Source organism: Pempheris klunzingeri, chromosome 15 (genome assembly GCF_042242105.1).
Source record: "Pempheris klunzingeri isolate RE-2024b chromosome 15, fPemKlu1.hap1, whole genome shotgun sequence".
Taxonomy (NCBI): Eukaryota; Metazoa; Chordata; class Actinopteri; order Acropomatiformes; family Pempheridae; genus Pempheris; species Pempheris klunzingeri.
Genome location: NC_092026.1, coordinates 13,802,677 through 13,819,671, shown reverse-complemented (window position 1 = coordinate 13,819,671; position 16,995 = coordinate 13,802,677). Strand labels below are relative to the sequence as shown.

At 41.7% G+C, this 16,995-nt stretch overlaps 1 protein-coding gene across 1 annotated transcript; it reads right to left on the bottom strand.

The window, feature by feature from the left end:
• Positions 1–464: 464 nt before the first annotated feature.
• On the bottom strand, positions 465–16,365 carry LOC139214204 (polypyrimidine tract-binding protein 2-like). The gene is made up of 17 exons (XM_070844971.1): positions 16,295–16,365; positions 14,929–14,950; positions 14,589–14,640; positions 12,495–12,658; positions 12,280–12,351; positions 12,098–12,169; positions 11,812–11,970; positions 11,368–11,478; positions 10,996–11,164; positions 9,400–9,477; positions 8,434–8,546; positions 6,017–6,050; positions 4,611–4,703; positions 3,967–4,083; positions 3,681–3,780; positions 3,495–3,572; positions 465–3,332 (listed from the first exon to the last, which is right to left on the bottom strand). Exons 1-17 carry the CDS (start codon positions 16,300–16,302, stop codon positions 3,203–3,205), a joined length of 1,572 nt encoding a protein of 523 aa, XP_070701072.1. The 5' UTR covers positions 16,303–16,365; the 3' UTR covers positions 465–3,202.
• Between the last annotated feature and the right edge of the window lie 630 nt (positions 16,366–16,995).

The window sequence follows — 16,995 nt, the reverse complement described above, 5'->3', positions numbered from 1 at the left end:
TGATTTGATTAGATCTGAAAATGTAAGCCATCCCTTTACGGCTTCCTATACTACTTTCCCTGCTGCAGGTTCACACTCACACAGATGTTCCTCATCCATCCTAACCACATCACAGTAACTGAGGCAACAGCCGTGTGGAGGCGCTGCAAAGCTGTAGGTCCAGACAGAGCAAAGATGTGATGGTCTCATTGTTTTTTTTGAAGCCGTCAGGCAGGAGCAGAGCAGATCAGCTGAGGAGTGAGTGTGATCCCGTGGTCGCGATGTGTATGTGCCGTCTGCTTTCATGTCTCGGCAGAAACAAAAGGTAGAACAGATCAAAGAGGGGAAAGTGGAGAGAATGAAGAGAAAGCAGAGAGACAGAACTGAACAGAGTGAGAGGAGTTTATTGTCAGGTAAGATACAGATGAGAGAAGAAGCCTGAACCTCGTTAGAACACACACAAACACACACAATTTTACTTTGTTTGTTGGTAGAAAAGACATGTTTAATTTGGGCTAAACTGAAATCTTACCACATAAGAAAGTCAACTCAAGTAACATTTACAACAATCTCCTAAAAAGAAAACCTTTTTTTTTCCCCCTACTGCAGTAAGTAAGACCCAGAGATGAGCTTGGATAAAACCAACCTTGGAGATGACCTCAGTTGAAACAGCGACCCTGTTTTCTGTGCATCTCTGCTTGATAAATAAACTCACGTTGTCTGACAAACAGAAGACTTCTACTTCAGAACAGTTCACAGAGTAATCTGTTTCTACAGGTTTACAACACAAGATTGACAGATATCAGTAAAAACACAAAGGATCAAATCAGACCACAGAAGGCACATGTACTTTGGTCCCAACAAGTCTCCTACCAAAATCGGAGATCCAGACCAGAATCACACGCTGACACCTTGTCTAAATAGACATTAGCATGCATCCTGTGTGTGTGTGTGTGTGTGCGTGCGCGCACGCGGTTATCCACTCACTCACAGCAATGGTTTTTAAAAGACTGGGATGGGATTAATCAGGAACATTACAGGTGGGTCTATTCTTCAAGGAAAGCATCACCTTTGGATCCCCACTATCATGTCCACACATTCCATGTTATTCAGTAAAGGAAATATCAAGGGTATTCAATTGTCCTCAACAAACACCATCACCTCCCCATAGAAGAGGTGTGATGAACTTCTCATCAAATCATGTACCAACAGCTTCAAGGTGATTGTTCAGCTGTGGGAATAGTATGCTAGTTAAGGAAAGCTGCCTTTTGAAATTTAGAAATTGCACCACAGTGCATAACAATAGTTTATTCTATTTTCTTTGAGGATTTACAGGGTCCTCCGAATTGAGTTAGGTGTGGTATTTAAGCTACACATTGAATGATTCTGTGTAGTGCAGCAACTCTGTCAAAACTACAAGGTGTTTTCATGCATGTTGCTGAAATGTCTCCAAAGTAAATGTGGGGCTGCAGCCATGGAAAACTGGCCATATTTACATTACAGATGATGAGAGCAAGCAATACTCACATTTTAATCCTATGGGACAACCCAGTCTACTCCTACACAGGTCTAGTGAAGCTCCAGGAAGACTGGAGTTATGTCCATAATCCAGCTTGTGCGCTGCAGTGGGCCTCTGGGGATGGACGGTCTAGAAGCTGGTGGTTTGCTGGTGGATTTACAGAGCGGAGGATCTGTGAGGACTGTTGACTGGTAAAATTACAAATGGCACACTCTTTGGCTCGTTGCGAGATAATCAGAACTGTTCCCTTCTTCCAAACTTCCCGCGTGACCAGTGGAGGCTGAGCAGCCGTCGGCCACTAACGGAGCCTGAATTTCCCATTTCTGTTTTTTCTGTTGTTTCAGCTAGGATTCTGGCCATGGTGTCCCCAGAGGTGCAGCTGCAGGCTGCTACACTGTCGTTTCTTTGGAGTCATGCAAGTAGGTAGGGGCGAAGCAAAAGAAAATAAAGTTGATTTTGATGAATTTGAAAGCTCATTTCGATCAATTTTTGATTTAGAATGGAAATTGTGACAACCCTATTAATTACAGGAGCTTCAAACCTCAACAGAAAATCCAAGGGAAAAGAAACTACTGCCTCTCTGACAGCTTGGTTGGGCGGTAAAAATGACAAATTAAAAAATTAAACAAAAAACACTATCTGAAGTGTAATAGGCTAAAAAACAGTGTTTCAAATCTCTTTCAACACCAGCATCACTAATGGCTGTGGTCAGAGCTGTGCTTTGTTGCACCTGTAACCACACCCAACTGTGATGCAACAGTGTAATGTCTCACCCTGGTGCACATCGCTGCAGCAAGGTGAGCAGTTAAACCACTTTGTTTTTTGTTGCACTTTAAACGAGGCATTTTCAGGTTCATTCAGGGTCTAATCAGAATACGCTTACAGCCTCCTGTAAGTAAGTCTGAAGTTGGGTCACTGACAGTCGGTACTGATCCCTCCATAAGCTGCTACCGGCTCTTGTTCAGAAAACAGTGCCACGTAAAATAAAATCGTAAACACACAAATTCATATTTTGCAATCGTGGGAACATTGCTTTCAAAACTTCATCCAGAATAAAGTAAATGTGCGTCTTCACTTGCACAGACGGTGGGAGGAAAAGCTGTGTGGGGTTTTTCCAGCCAACAGCAGCACGGTTTGCGTGCTTTGCTCGTACCTTCAACATTTTATTACCAGAGCTAGCGTTGGCCACGTAGCTAGGTGGATGATGGGTGGGACTGTGAGTCAGCAGGGGGGGGGCTGAAGGAGGTCACATGTTCAAAATATCCTCGCGAGTGATGTCCCAAGCGGAGCCAAATCTAAACAGACTGTTTTCACACACTTTTAGTGAACAAAGGGAGGAGGAAAAATAGATGATGCCTTTGGTCATCGTTAGCCACACCAGGGGCACATATTTATGTTGAAAAGACATTAAAAAGTGCATTTTGCATAATATGTCCCCTGTAAGGTATCATATGGGTCAAAGCAGGAGTCAAAGCTGGGATTTACATATGTGCGGCTTCTACTGGTCAAGGAAATATTCTTTGCTGTTTTGCTTGAATTTTATGCTTTGGACATTGAAGCAAATTTCAGTGATAAAAATATTGTGCTACTTTAACAGTAAAGGCAAATTAAAGGTTTGAGGAAAGTGAAAAATGTTGAAAAGACAAATGGTAGTGACTTTCCCGCTCATCATAGACCTTAGGGTGTAGCAATCGGATGTGAGAGTTAGATGGTAGACTTTGAAAAGGAAACTTTAAGATGGTGATTCCCTCCCATGTCATAGTTGTGGAGGTCCAGTAGAGCCTGGATTGCCTCTTCTACTGACGTCATCTGGATCAAAGACATCTTACGGTCCCTGATGAGGAAAGAGCAAAAACATTTGAATCTTACTGCTCACGTTTCTGGCACTGTTTACTTTGTAGGTCAGAGACAACAAGTCACTAATATGTTATGTAAAAAACACAAATATAATATAATGATGGTGTCGTAAAGAGCTTCATATTGAAGTCCTTCTTACTGGAAGAACTTGAAGGCCTTGACGGTTCCTCCACTGTTAGAAAACAGAAGACGTAGATCATCTTCTCCAACTCCTTCCCTGGACATGCAGAAACACACAATTGGAGCAAAGTTGCATGAAGCCTTATTGAGCATTGAGTAAACCATTTTCCTGTCATTTCACTAGTATGTGTAGCGGCTGTACTACCTGATATTGGAGAGATGAAGTGTTGCAGAGGGAGGAAAGATGTTCTGAAAGTTTTTGGATCCTGGCTTTTTAAAGCGATGGAGTGGCGAACCAGAAAAATCTGTCCGACAAGAATTGAAATGTGTTTTTAGAATATGACTGGAGGCTATTTAAGACTCGTCACAGACCTGTGGCTGCGGACACTGTCGTTTGCTCAACAATTCTGCAGGCGCATCACAACTTAATGCACAGCAGGCAATTTAAAAACATTGAAAAGTTCCCTTCCAGGACACAGATGACCTCTTACCTTTAGTTAGAAGTTGGTCATCCAGTCCTTCTCTGGGCAAAGCCACGGTTTGGTGTTTGGACAGAGTCACTCTCATCACTTTACCAAACACCTTTTGACCATTCAAGTGGCTCATTGCTACAGGTGAGGAAAAACAGAGAATATGGGCAAGTAATGAGTCTAAAAGTCTGACAGCAATTTCCACAATTACTGACACAGCTTATCAGCAGGATATGCCAATTTTACATTGATGAAATTGTTCTTCAGTAGTGTACAGAAAGAGAGAAATGCTACAATAGTTTAAAGAGAAAACCATTCAAACATTGTCAATTGGATTGGACTTAACAAATGTGTATGGTTTTGAGACATGTCAATGTGTAATCTTTATTTCACAATATACTTAGGCTGAACACAAACTGATGAAATAGTATCAAAAAAGCTGGAGAAGACATGGTGCGTTCCTGTCGTTATGAATTTGCACCACTTGGCCACTCAAAGCCTCACTTTGACTTTCATTGTTAGGGACATACCTTTCAAAATGTCACACTTGAAAAATACCTGAAGCAGTGGGCCTTAAGGACTTAAACATTCATTTCAGCATTTAATAAATAAAGATTAATCTTTGGCAGTCAATTACTAGTGACCGATATTCCATAAAAACTGACCCAGCTGAGCCTGGTTGCCATCGGATAACTGTATCAGAGCACTGTCCTTTTTATTGTAGAGGATCTTCACCCTCTGGACATCACCATAGACTCCTGAAGGGACAGAGAGAGCGAGAGAGGGAGAGAAAGAGCGAGCAAGAGGCATCCCAAGAGTGGAAAAGGGAGAGCAAGGTGGAGTACAAGATGAAGAGGAGGACAGAACAGACAGAGCAGGAGAGGTGGAGCCAACAAAGATAAAAGAAGGAGAGGTGTGAAGGGTGGAAGAGATAAGGTTAGTGTAAGAAAGACAAATGAAAAGAAAAGATGGAGTCTTCCCATTTGACTTCCTCTAGAAACTCAATCAAATGCTTCTGTGTAACCGAGTGGTTTTATGTGATGACTGTCAACCAGTGAGAGACGTCGGACACCTCAGCTGAGTTTAATCAATGGCATTCACCCGAAACGTTTTGGCAGAAATCCAGCTTGAAGATCGGTAGTTAAAAGTGTAGAACCATAAATGGACAGTGAAAAAAGTCACCTTTCAAAAGACATGCACTAATCTAAGAAACATGTACAATAAATGCAGAAAGAAGATCAAAAATACTGAAGTTCTTTTGGGGCAGATCATTTTACACTTTATGAAAAGACTGGCGATGTTCCGGTAGAAGCCAAATCCTGTCCAGTGACACAAACGTATTATTGCTTGGCTGGTTGACAGTCTAACGTGAGCCTTGTTTAGATGACTGAGCAGCAGCTAATTACAGCTGCAAAACTATAGAATACAACAAGAAGAGAAGGTGAGCTGTGACTGACCTCGATTAAAACAAAATCTAGAAAGAAAAAGACTAAAAAGAGAATGAGAATGAGCTAGAATGAGTCTCAGTGGGTGCAATGGCCAATTGTGATCACCGTAACCAATAATGAGGTGAGAAGATAGACTGTACACTAAACAATCCCTGATAGATTTTAGGCTCCAGTGTTGTTAACAAGGGATTAAACATAGAAACTCTAGGATGACATTTCAGTATAGTATTATTTTATATAGTAAATTACTCCAAAAACCTGTAGCAGACAGTCCACTCACACGGTGGTGTTGTTGAAGGATATGTGGCCAAGTACAGTTTTAGTTTGTCCTCGACATGAGGAACCTGAGTCTGTTGAAGCATCATATAAACTTCAGGATAGATTTTTGCACAGAACATCTTTGTTCTCATCAGTTAAGAGAAAAGCTGACCAAACAGACACTCTATTACTACTACGAGAGAGAGAGGAAGACTTAACTTTGTAGTGTACAATATGACAGAGGGAGGTTTGGAGGTACAGAAAGTTATACAGGAATTGCATGTCCACGACATCACTGAAGAAAGTGAACAAAATTGGATTAACAGAGAGAGATATACAGATAGAATAGTAGAGGTTGAACATACCGAAGAGGGTAAAGAGACTTTGAGGCGTGACCATCTTTAGAGAGAGAGAGACCGCAGAGCAGAGAACAGGAAGAGGAGGAGCAGAGGAGGAGGAAGAGGAGAGACGAAGGTAGAGATCAGACCGCCCAACGTTGGACGAGGGGGGAGGTGGTGGTTTCCATGATGATGCCGGGTGGAGCAAAGATGGAGGGCACGGGGAGGGGGGGTCAAATCGGCAAACCCAAAAGTTGGGTTAGACCAGATTTAGAATAGTAAAGAGGGTGAAGAGAGGAATAGGAGGTTTTTTAAAAAAAATGGGGTAAATGTACATGAGAGGGAATAGGGTTTAAGTGCACAACATTAAAGGATGTAGGGCAAAATGGAAAGAAAATAAATGTGTGGAGGAAGGAGCAGAGGAGGGAAGAAAGGAGGCGGGGAAGGGAGAAAGGAGGAGAGGAGGACAAAAACCAAAGCAGAGGTCAGTAAACAGAGCATCAGTGGAACATCAACGGAGTCTGAATGATTGCTGGTTCGATTCCACACACACACACACTAACACACACATACTCACACACACCCTGTTGGATGCATTTATCAGTGAGGAAAGGAAAGGATGTGAGGGAGGTATAAAATGATAAATCTAAAGATGGAAAAATTAATAAAGCATGAAAGAAATAAGTGAGTGGCAGGAGATATCAAACCATAAGGGGCAGTACCATGAAGCAGATGACCAACCACATCACACGTAACTGGAAGTAGCATTTATGACTGGCAGGTTAGACTGACAGAGTCATGTGTGGAGGAACTGTGTATGAAGAATGCAACTGTCTACTCTAATGCAGAAAGACTCTTCACCTGTTTGTCACTGTGAAGCAGTTAGCTTGGAGATGGACAGCCTAGATTCTTAGTGATTCAACACCTGTGCAAAACTAGGAAATGCCACTGTTCATTTCCACTCAAAGAGGTTGGGGTGACACTTGGAACACTTGCAGGTATTCAACCAACTCGCTGGAAATAAAAGGACATGATATCACATCATCACTGGCAGATATTTTACCAGTATTAACTTTACCAGTATTAACTTTTCGGGTGGGTCTTGCCCACTTATCTACTGCTTCAGCAAGCTGGAAATTAGCGGTGATAAATGGAAGTCTCTGGGGTTTCTGTTGCTGTTTAGGTTAGGTTGTGTTGCATAAAATTAGTGAAATCTGACCACAGGCGTTAGTAGGTCCATTTGATGAGACAGTTGAGAAAGGATGAATAAATGACTGAAAAGCAATCCCGTGGGTTCGGCACTCGCAACATGAGGAATGACCACGCTCAACCACTACATAGCCACTGGATTGTGTTGCACAGGAGCTGCTGCTCTCAAGTGGATCCGTCCACTTGAGAGCAGCAAACAGCCAGGACATAGCTGCTGCACCAAAACTTTACCAGAATGGGGCACAGGTGAAGACCACCACTCCACTATGGCAGAGACAAAGACAGACAGAGGAGGACTGATAGAGAGATGGTACACAAAGAAACAGATACTGTAGGGATAGATACAGATGCACATTTACGATTAGAGGATAAACTGAAAATAGACAGAAGAAACAAAAATCTGAGAGAAAAGTTTGGAAGCACGTAAAATTCGGTTTAGGGAAAACCACGAGGCTTCAAGAACACAACAGATGGCTCAGCATTTCATACCGCGAAATAATGTGCTCAAACATTAAGTAGCTGTAGCAATCCTTCAACACAATAAAGTTTAGGACCTGTGTTGATCCATGGTGAACAAAAATCAATCTGGGGAATCTATACACACACCCACACTCAACACAATACACACCCACCAGGTGATTCACAAGGTAGTCATGCATTTGTAAGTAAGCAAATACTATCAGGATTTTGTAGACATTTTGCTACGTACAGATACAAAGAGCTGCTTAAGTTCAGCCGGATACAATTCACAACAGTGATGGCAGTCTTCTAGAAATGTCTGACAGAGCTCCTCAAAGCCAGGCCGATGTCTACTGCTGGCCATGTTCCAAAAGGATGTGTAGTATGTAGCGGCTTGTAATAAAATGTTTGTCCTGTGTGGGTTTTCTGAGCGCAGTTAGGAAAGAATATCAATAGTTAAGATAAGATCTTAAGATCTTATAGTTTCAGATGACAGTCACCCCATGACTTTAAATCTATTGTAATTATACTAGAGTCTAGTATAAAAATAAATGTAGTTTGTCTAGTAACTAGACAAACTACGTTGATGTGACAGATGCATAATAAATCATGCTCTAAAGTGGGTTAAGCACACACATACAACTGTTTGTCCGCACAGGAATTCACATTACTATCAACTCGGAAAAAAATCATTGAAAAGTGTCTGCAAACTCTGCATCACTCATATCAACTATTTAGAAAATACTCATCAACAGTTGTGCTTATGGTTAGTGTACCTCTTCATTTAGGTTGGACGCCAACAGGACTCCTGACACTCCAGACCCAGACAGAGCAACACGACCTGCAGCTGCTGCCGCCGCTGCCGCAGCACTCAGTGGACTAATGGCTCCTGTAAGGAAAGCACAAGGCAATAAACAGGCCAGAATCATTCATGTAATACGACAGCCGAAAAGTATATTAATAAATGACATGAACTTCCATCAAGACTAATACTGCTTCTTCAAAATATTTAATAGATTAGAAATGACAGACTTAATAGGAAAAGTAAGAAATACTACTCTGTTTAACAATTCCCCCGGAGTGCTACATTAGAATGAAAAAAAACATAAGGATGGTAATGCCCTTAATGCCATGGTAGTATGCTAAATGCTTAAGCATCACTGACCTTCAAGCTAAAGAGCTAAAAGAGTTTTTCATAGTTGTTTTGCAAAAACCTATGCAACCTTCTGTTGCATAGGATGCAAATTATTACCGGCTTGCAGCAGCGCCCCTCCAGCAGCCGGCGCTCTAGCCGACCGCCTATATGGCCTATGCCTAGAGCCGGCCCTGCTGTAATGTAGAAGCCATGGTTTTTATTTTGTTGATAAAGCTTATAGTTTAGGGCTGGCTCAGGCCCCTAGTTAGGCTTAGACTGCTGGGGGACTTCCCATGATGCACTGGGCTACTCTCTCTCTTCCTCTTCCTCTTCCTCTCCATCCTTATGCTTCAGCTAACACAGGATTGTGAGGAACTAAAACAGTCATCAGCTGTTTTTTGGCCAATACTAAATATTTTTTCAATTCCACACGAGAGAAAAAAAACTCTGACGACATCTGATCAAAGTATCTCATTACATTCAGGCTTCCAGAGGACAAGGAGAGAAAAATACAATAAACATATAATAGGGAAAACGGCATTCTACCCATCCACTTTCTAAGAGTGATGAATAGATAGAATCAAGAAAAAAAAGAAAGGATAGATACCTCCGCCCTGTGAGAGGGAGAGAGAAGATGAGTAGCCTCCTCCACTAGAGTAGGAAGCTAGTGCTCCAGATGGCGTACCTACAAAACAATGACAACTAGATTTAGACCATGAAACACTCATCTAACATAGCACATTATATCACAGTGAGTAAATATTGTCAATATGTCACATGTTTATCTAAAACTATACACACATGTCCTGGCTTTATAGCCTTGGTGCCAGAAACTAACTGAAAATCAGTTCAACTAATGATCCGGCTCCGGACAGACGATGTAACAATGTTATCTAAAACCACAATCTGAAAGCATACTAATATGCTAATAAGCATACTAACATTTTTCAAAATGCAAAAAAAATACAAGTAGGCGATTTCAGATTGAGTATTGCTGTTAATTCTTTTAAATCCTAAATATTGCATTCCGTGGTGTTGCCATTATTTCCAAGAAATGTAGCCAAGAAACTGTTACTGTAACCATTGTTACATGCCACCATCAGCTGATGCAGAGGCTGCGAGTGATGCCCTTCACTCTACTGTTGCAAAATTGAAAACAAAACATCCTAAAGCCTTTGTAACCATTACTGGGGACTTTAATCATGTTACAATGGACAAAACACTTCCAACGTTTTATCAGCATGTTAAGTGCAACACGAGAAAATGAAATGTTGGACGTCCTGTATGCTGATGTTAAGGAAGCATACAGTGTCACTGCCCTTCCACCCCTGGGCAGATGTGATAACAACCTAGTCCTGCTGATACACCCCCTAGTTCAACGGCAGCCTGTGGCCACACGGACTGTGGGGAGGTGGACGCAAGAAGCCAGTGAGGCACTGCAGGAGTCCTGCTTTGAGTCCACAGACTGGGGTGTGCATTTTTTAAATTGTGTGAAGACACCATTTTACCAGCCTGGACTGTGCTGTGTTTTGCAAAAAACAAACCGTGGATCACAAGTGACCTGGAAGCTCTTCTCAACAGAAAGAAGCAAGCCCAAGGTCTGGAGACCGGGAGGAGCTGAGAAGGATACAGCATGACCTGAGGGAAAAGCTGAAGGAGGAGGAAGCTGGAGGCCAAACTCCAGCAGAACGACATGAGGGATTTGTGGACCGGAGTGAAAAAAAAAAAAAAAAAAAAAAAAAAATCACTGGGTTCAAGGAGAGAGACTGATAACCTACGGGCAGCCTGGAGGAGGCGGATGAGCCCCCCCACCACACACACACTCACCACAACTCCATTAGTTGTGTTGCCTAGCCAGAGCAGGCAGATGCCATGATGAGTGCCACGTACAAATGTACTGCTATACAATAACTGAACTGGTTTAACACTGCCCCATTAGAAGCTATTGTGAAACTGTGCCAATGGAGCACAATGGGTGAAAATGTATTTGTCAAAATGGTGCTGAGCCATAGAAGTGCATCTTTCTCAGTAAACCTGCCACTGGCTTCACATTTACTGCCTCCAGTGTGACTGATCAGCACTAGTGGCAATGACCCTTTCTTTCACTTCACTACATGATTGGGACCACAGGTGTGACTGAAGTATTGTGCCGGTAATAATGAATGTATGTGGTACAGACGGATGAGGGTGGCCGTGCATGTACCCAATAAAGAATGATCTTTGTTGCCTGACTCTCCGTCTCCAGTGGGAAGGTCAGGTCTGGTGTAGTCTCGACTCTTATCATTGTTGTATTTGACGTTGAGGTTGACTAGTTTACTGAAGTCTATCCGCAGAGTGCAGCATGAATTATAGATGTTCTGCCCGTCCAAAGACTGAAGGAGAAGGACAGAAAGAGGGAGAAAGAATCACAATAGTGTTTTAACAGCATTTGACATTTAACCTGCTTTATGCTTTTATTATTTCTACTGGATTTTAGAGGCCAATACTGTCAAAGCATCACAACACAACCACAGCAGACAATTTTCTATTGGTCGTTGATTTAACGGCCATAACTTTCATATGTATGCCATCCTACCAGTTTAGCTTGCTGTGCATTGACGGGGTCGCTGAACTGCAGAAGAGCCTGAAACTGGTTGTTCTTGGTGAAGGTTATAATCTTCATCACAGTCCCAAACTTACTGAAGATCTGGAAGAATCAGAGAATTCATAAAGAACACAGAAACAGGACCAAACCTTTAATAGCTACATGTATTTTTATCATTCTAGCTTAAAGCTATACAGGCACACAATCATTATCAATTAGAGGTCAACCAAAATGGGCTTTTGAAAGGCCTCCATCTCAGTTTGAGAGGGTATAATCATCCATCTAATGCTGATTTCTTTTTTCTCTTCTCCAGGCACTTTTTTGCTGCTCTTTCTTCTACCAAGAAGGTCTAAACTGTCCAAACAAAATATAAAATTGACTATAGTTGTGTGTACCGATCTGAATGGCTGGTCAAACAATGTGTTCAAGTTTTACCTGTTGTAGAACATCCAGTGTCACAGGATAAAACATGTTGTCAATGATAATTCGCAGGACAGGGCTGGGGGGTGGAGCTAGGTCCAACACTCCAGGGTCAGAGGACGGAGAGCTCCCATCCTGAACTGCTGACACTGCCTGCAATACTGCCTGAGCCCTCTGGGTGGAGAGGGAAGAAAGTACAATCATGGGGGGGAAAGGCACCAAGTCCTACATCAGTCTAACCCTTGTTTGGTTGAAGGATAATGTTTAGTGCACAAATATGCAGTGTGCAGTATGCATATACCTGGTTCAGAGCAGAGTCTGTTTTCAGTTCCTTATGGTTGGAGTACTGAATGAAGACAGGGGTATTTCTGACCTAAATTAAATGAGATCCATACAACATGCAATTCTGTTAATACCACTTATAACAAGAGCATAACCCATTAATAATCTGCAACATGAATGGACTCTGAATGCATTTCAGACCTGTGGCGTGACAGCTGTGTAGTAGTTCACCATAGTAATAGCTGCTTCCTCTGTACCTAACTCCAGAAATGCCTGGAAGAACACAGTACAATGTGTGACAATGTGTAACTGTCTTTTTCTGGTTTAGAAAAGAACAATGTCATTCAGTTGCGCTTGAATATGACTAGTTGTTTCATCTTCAGCCCATATTATTGGGTGATTCTGGTCTAGTTTACCTGGTTTTTCCCCTTCAGCATTAGTATATTGGTGACCTTTCCAAAGGGCAGCCCCAGAGCGATGACTTCAGTCTCTGACACCTCATTGGGAAGTTTCCTGATGTGAAGAACTCTGGAGGGAGGGGATTCATCTAGACGCTGTTTCTTACTGTCACTGCCGTTCGCTAGATTTGGACACACACACACACACACACACACACACACACACACACACACACACACACACACACACACACACACACACACACACACACACACACACACACACACACACACACACACACACACACACACACACACACACACACACACACACACACACACACACACACACACAATGACACTAAAACTCTGAATTAAAGCTGAGGCAATCAGCATTTTTTCCAGGAAGAACTCAGGTGTAAATACTCAAAAGAATGCTTCAGTTTTAGGGTCCTGGCTGGCTCACTGTCACACCATCGTGGCTTATACTAAGGTCTGAGTGAATACTTGATTCTGATTGGCTGCGTGGTGTCAGTAAGTGATAATGGACACCTACCAAGTAGATCAGATGAAACTGTCTGCTCACCGTTCTAAATCAATACGCTAGCTGGAGTAACCATAGCAACAGGGACGCAGTCAGAGCCCATGTTTACAATTCGTTGCAACACCTTATCAAGCTATCTTATGTCCAACAGTGAGTGTAACGGTGGTCCTCCAGCGTCTCATCACTCTCTGATAACGCCTTTGAATAGTTTAGATTAATGAACATCGTTCACAGGGGCAAACCTGTGAACGACACATGGCCATTCATTTGTTTGTATCAGTTCTCCTATTGATTAAGGGACATAGCTAGTTAACAAGCTACCGTTGCTGTGAAATGATATTAACTGTTTGTCAACCGTACGCAGCGTTATTCATGTAGACTCTTGTTAGCATAACGTTAGCTTTCTGGCTAACAGCTGAGCCAAAGGGATCTATGAGCAAAGGGACTAGAAATATCTCCCATTAACACATCATATCTATGATCCGTCCTATTTCCTGGAGTAGCAAACAACATTTCTGTTGTTCCAGTTTCGATATTGGTTGCAAAACGTATTCAAATATGAATGAATGGTCCTAATTTTTTTCTTTGGCAAGTGACCATGGTATAAGCAGGATACTGCCCTTCGAGGTGTCCATATTCAGGTATGAATGGACTCCGCAGTGGCAACCATCCTTCACTGCACGTTGGACGGTTTTCTGCCTCCACGCCATCCATTAAATCCTGATAATGGACACACCTCGTCAGGCATTATCCCTTACTTATTAGGGCATTTAAATAGAACAGAGCCACTATTAATGTTATTAGCAACACCCGTGCTTTTCCTACTTTAAACAGTAAAAATTGCCGACAGATCGTTCTATAATCTGGTTATAATCAGTTCATTGTATTAGTCATATTTCAAGCAAAACTGCCAAACATTCCCAGATTCCATGACATTTTGTAGACCAAATGCTTCATCAATTAATCAAGGAAATTATTATTTGCACTCTCCTGTGTGCAATTTATCACCTTACAGATCGAGAAAGTAAAATTCATTCACCTTTTCATTTTGTGATCAATTCTTTTCCTGTTTCTACAGAAAAATATCATTGCCTTTTTCCAACATGCCAGTCCATTGCCGACCATGTTGGTGCCTTTGGCCAGAAGTACACCGGTAGCCCTATGGCCTTTGGTCTTTGCATATCCAAATGATTTTTATTCAACTTCTGATCTGTGTCCTGTCCAGGGTATATATACACAACAGTACATTCACACTCCTACTTATGGGTTTTAGTTTTAATTATATTAGTTTACATAAACATCACACCCTAAATATAATTAAAACTAACAGTAACCAGGTTAATTCAGCTCCCTTCACAGATGATTCTAATATTTCCTGGGTTCACGATCATCTGTGTAGACACGTTATTCAGTCCTCCACATCTTAGACAGTCTGGGTCCAGTCATGTCTGGACCCACTGCTGTATCACAATCAAACTTTGACTTCCTGATGACTGCCTCGTGTACTAAAAACTATTTTCAAATCATGGTGGGTTGTGTTTGCAAACCCAGCCATGGTTAAGACTTACTGGTCATAGAGTTGGGGCTGCTACAGTACATGTTGAGCTCATCTGAGCCTCTCTGGAAAAACAAGAGAAATGGAAAAAGAAATTAAACCTTTATTTACATCTCAACTTCTGGCAAATTCAAAAAATATTGCTATTATGAGCAGAGTGAGGTAATATTACTAATCATTATACTGTATAATCTCCCTCTGCTTTGCAGTAAAATCATTTTACTCTCTGTTATTGCTCATTACCACATTAAGCAGCAAACAAATGACTTTTATTTACAATTTACAACTAACAATGTTTAACACAAATCTATATCTAATCTATATATACTTAAAAATAGTAAGTAAGTGCTTACCTTTACACCAACTGCAACATCACTGCCAATGGAAGGGATACAGAGAAAGTAGCGTTATTTCAAATTCTCAAAGAAATGCAAAGGACGACTGACGCTGCTGAGAGTTTAACCTGGCTGAAGATAAGAATAAGACCGCCTTTATTTATCCCGGAGGAAATTGTTGTGCCAGAGTGCGATACAGAGGTCGTCACAACAATACAAAATATTAAAATACAAAATTGAAAAAGTACAGATTGAAAAGTACAAATTTGTGAGAAGTGTCACAGTGTGTGAGGTGAAGTGTGCAAAGTAAGTGAAACTGTACAGAATAGACTTTAACAATTAAACAATTAACAATTGTTGTGGCATTTTACTAAGTCAGTAATATGTTGCAGAAAAATAATGCAATATAGAAACGTAAAATAATTTCTAGACCCCTGGTTCTTAATGCACAGAGAAGCCCATGCAGCCATTTAAGTGACACTGGGTCACCCGTATTCGCATCCACTTGAGTTGTTTCCAATAACTAACAACATCTTATCAGCCTGCTTTGACTAAGGAGCATCATCATGGAGGCTAACCGACCACCAACCTGCTGCCACGAGTCATTTATTCTAATTCTCAATCAACTGAGTTTCTATTCTGACAACTACAATTCTGATAATGAACGCGTTTTGGAATTATTCTGTTATTCTATAACGTCACGTTCTATTCTCCCACAATGTGGCCACTGCACACACAGTAAAATATTACTTATTTAATCTTAATAATAACCTTAATGTTACAGTCACCTGCTCTCTCAGTCTAACAGCTAACGCTGGACACAATGAGCCGGCAGAGGTCGCGTGGAGCCCTGCGGAGCTCCAGACAAAGGACCGTGAACAGGTCAGCATCATTTCGGCTCTGTGATAACACAGCCTGCTACAGTAGACATGACTGCCGATACACCAGCATTTAGCATACAAACAGTGAACGCACACATTTCACTCTCAGAGGGAGCTACACTGATGTAACGGCCGCTAATGCTACATTCACATTCATTGTGCGCACCAGAGAGGACGATATATGCCGAAATGTTATTTTTGCTACACCAGTTGTTATTTTTGGACACCAAGGTGACACGTTAAAAAAAAAAAAAGCCACGTTCTGCTATAAGTGCGTGTTTCCCTACAAGCAAGGGGACACTGAAGTACAACCCTTCTGAGCTGGGATTTGGTGTTGTTAGCTAGCTCACGTCACGGTCTTAATAATGTACAGAGTCAAGGTTCGCCACCGAACCGAGCTAGCATGTCTTAAATTAGAGCACGAGGGAATACGGATCCTGTGTCACGCGCACGGCCGTAGGGAGCACACCCAGGCGCGTCAGCTGCGATATGAACACACTCACCCGTCCATTGCAGCTTTTTGTCCTCTTCTGACTGTTGATATTTCTGCACACTTCGCTACCTAGACAGTGTGATCAAAATGGGCGTTCTTCTTCCTCTTCTTCTTCTTTTCTTATTCTTTTTTTTGTGCTACAATGGCTATTGGCGTCCAGCGGTCACGTCGGATGCATTACCGCCACCTGCTGCTCAGGAGGGTGGCTCGCAGGCTCTCCCACTGTCCCCATATATATACTATTTTGATACACTTCCTGACTGTCCCTCTGCTCTGCAAGTGGCCTCCGCAAAGATATTCTATATATATTACATGACTCCGTGCAGCAAAGCCACAACCATGAATGTACGTCTCACTGTGGTCTAAGTTTGTCAATCGTAGTTTTCATTTGTTAGTATCATTTGTTTCTGATGGGACATAAAAAATGTGTGTCCTCCTGCTCCCACTTGTGTCTAATGATCACTACAAAAATCATGTTAATTTGTTTGCTGCATTATCTTTATTTATTTAGCAAAATCATGGACAATATCAAATATCCTTTAACATGAATACATACATATGCACAGATACTTTGAAATGATGCATCATCACATTAAAGGTTTACATGGGGGATAATAACAATGACAGGATTCATAATTGTTCATGTAATGTGAGTCAGAATTGAAGTCATTAATACCATTATTGTGAACCATGGCCTTAAAATGGTTAGTT

What these genes read in the sequence shown, in the direction of transcription:
- LOC139214204 (XM_070844971.1), bottom strand. An exon ending in ACACAGCTGTCACGCCACAG is followed by an intron (nt 12,170 to 12,279) that starts GTCTGAAATGCA and finishes CATTTAATTTAG; the next exon opens with GTCAGAAATACCCCTGTCTT. An exon ending in TGACCAACTTCTAACTAAAG is followed by an intron (nt 3,781 to 3,966) that starts GTAAGAGGTCAT and finishes CTTGTCGGACAG; the next exon opens with ATTTTTCTGGTTCGCCACTC.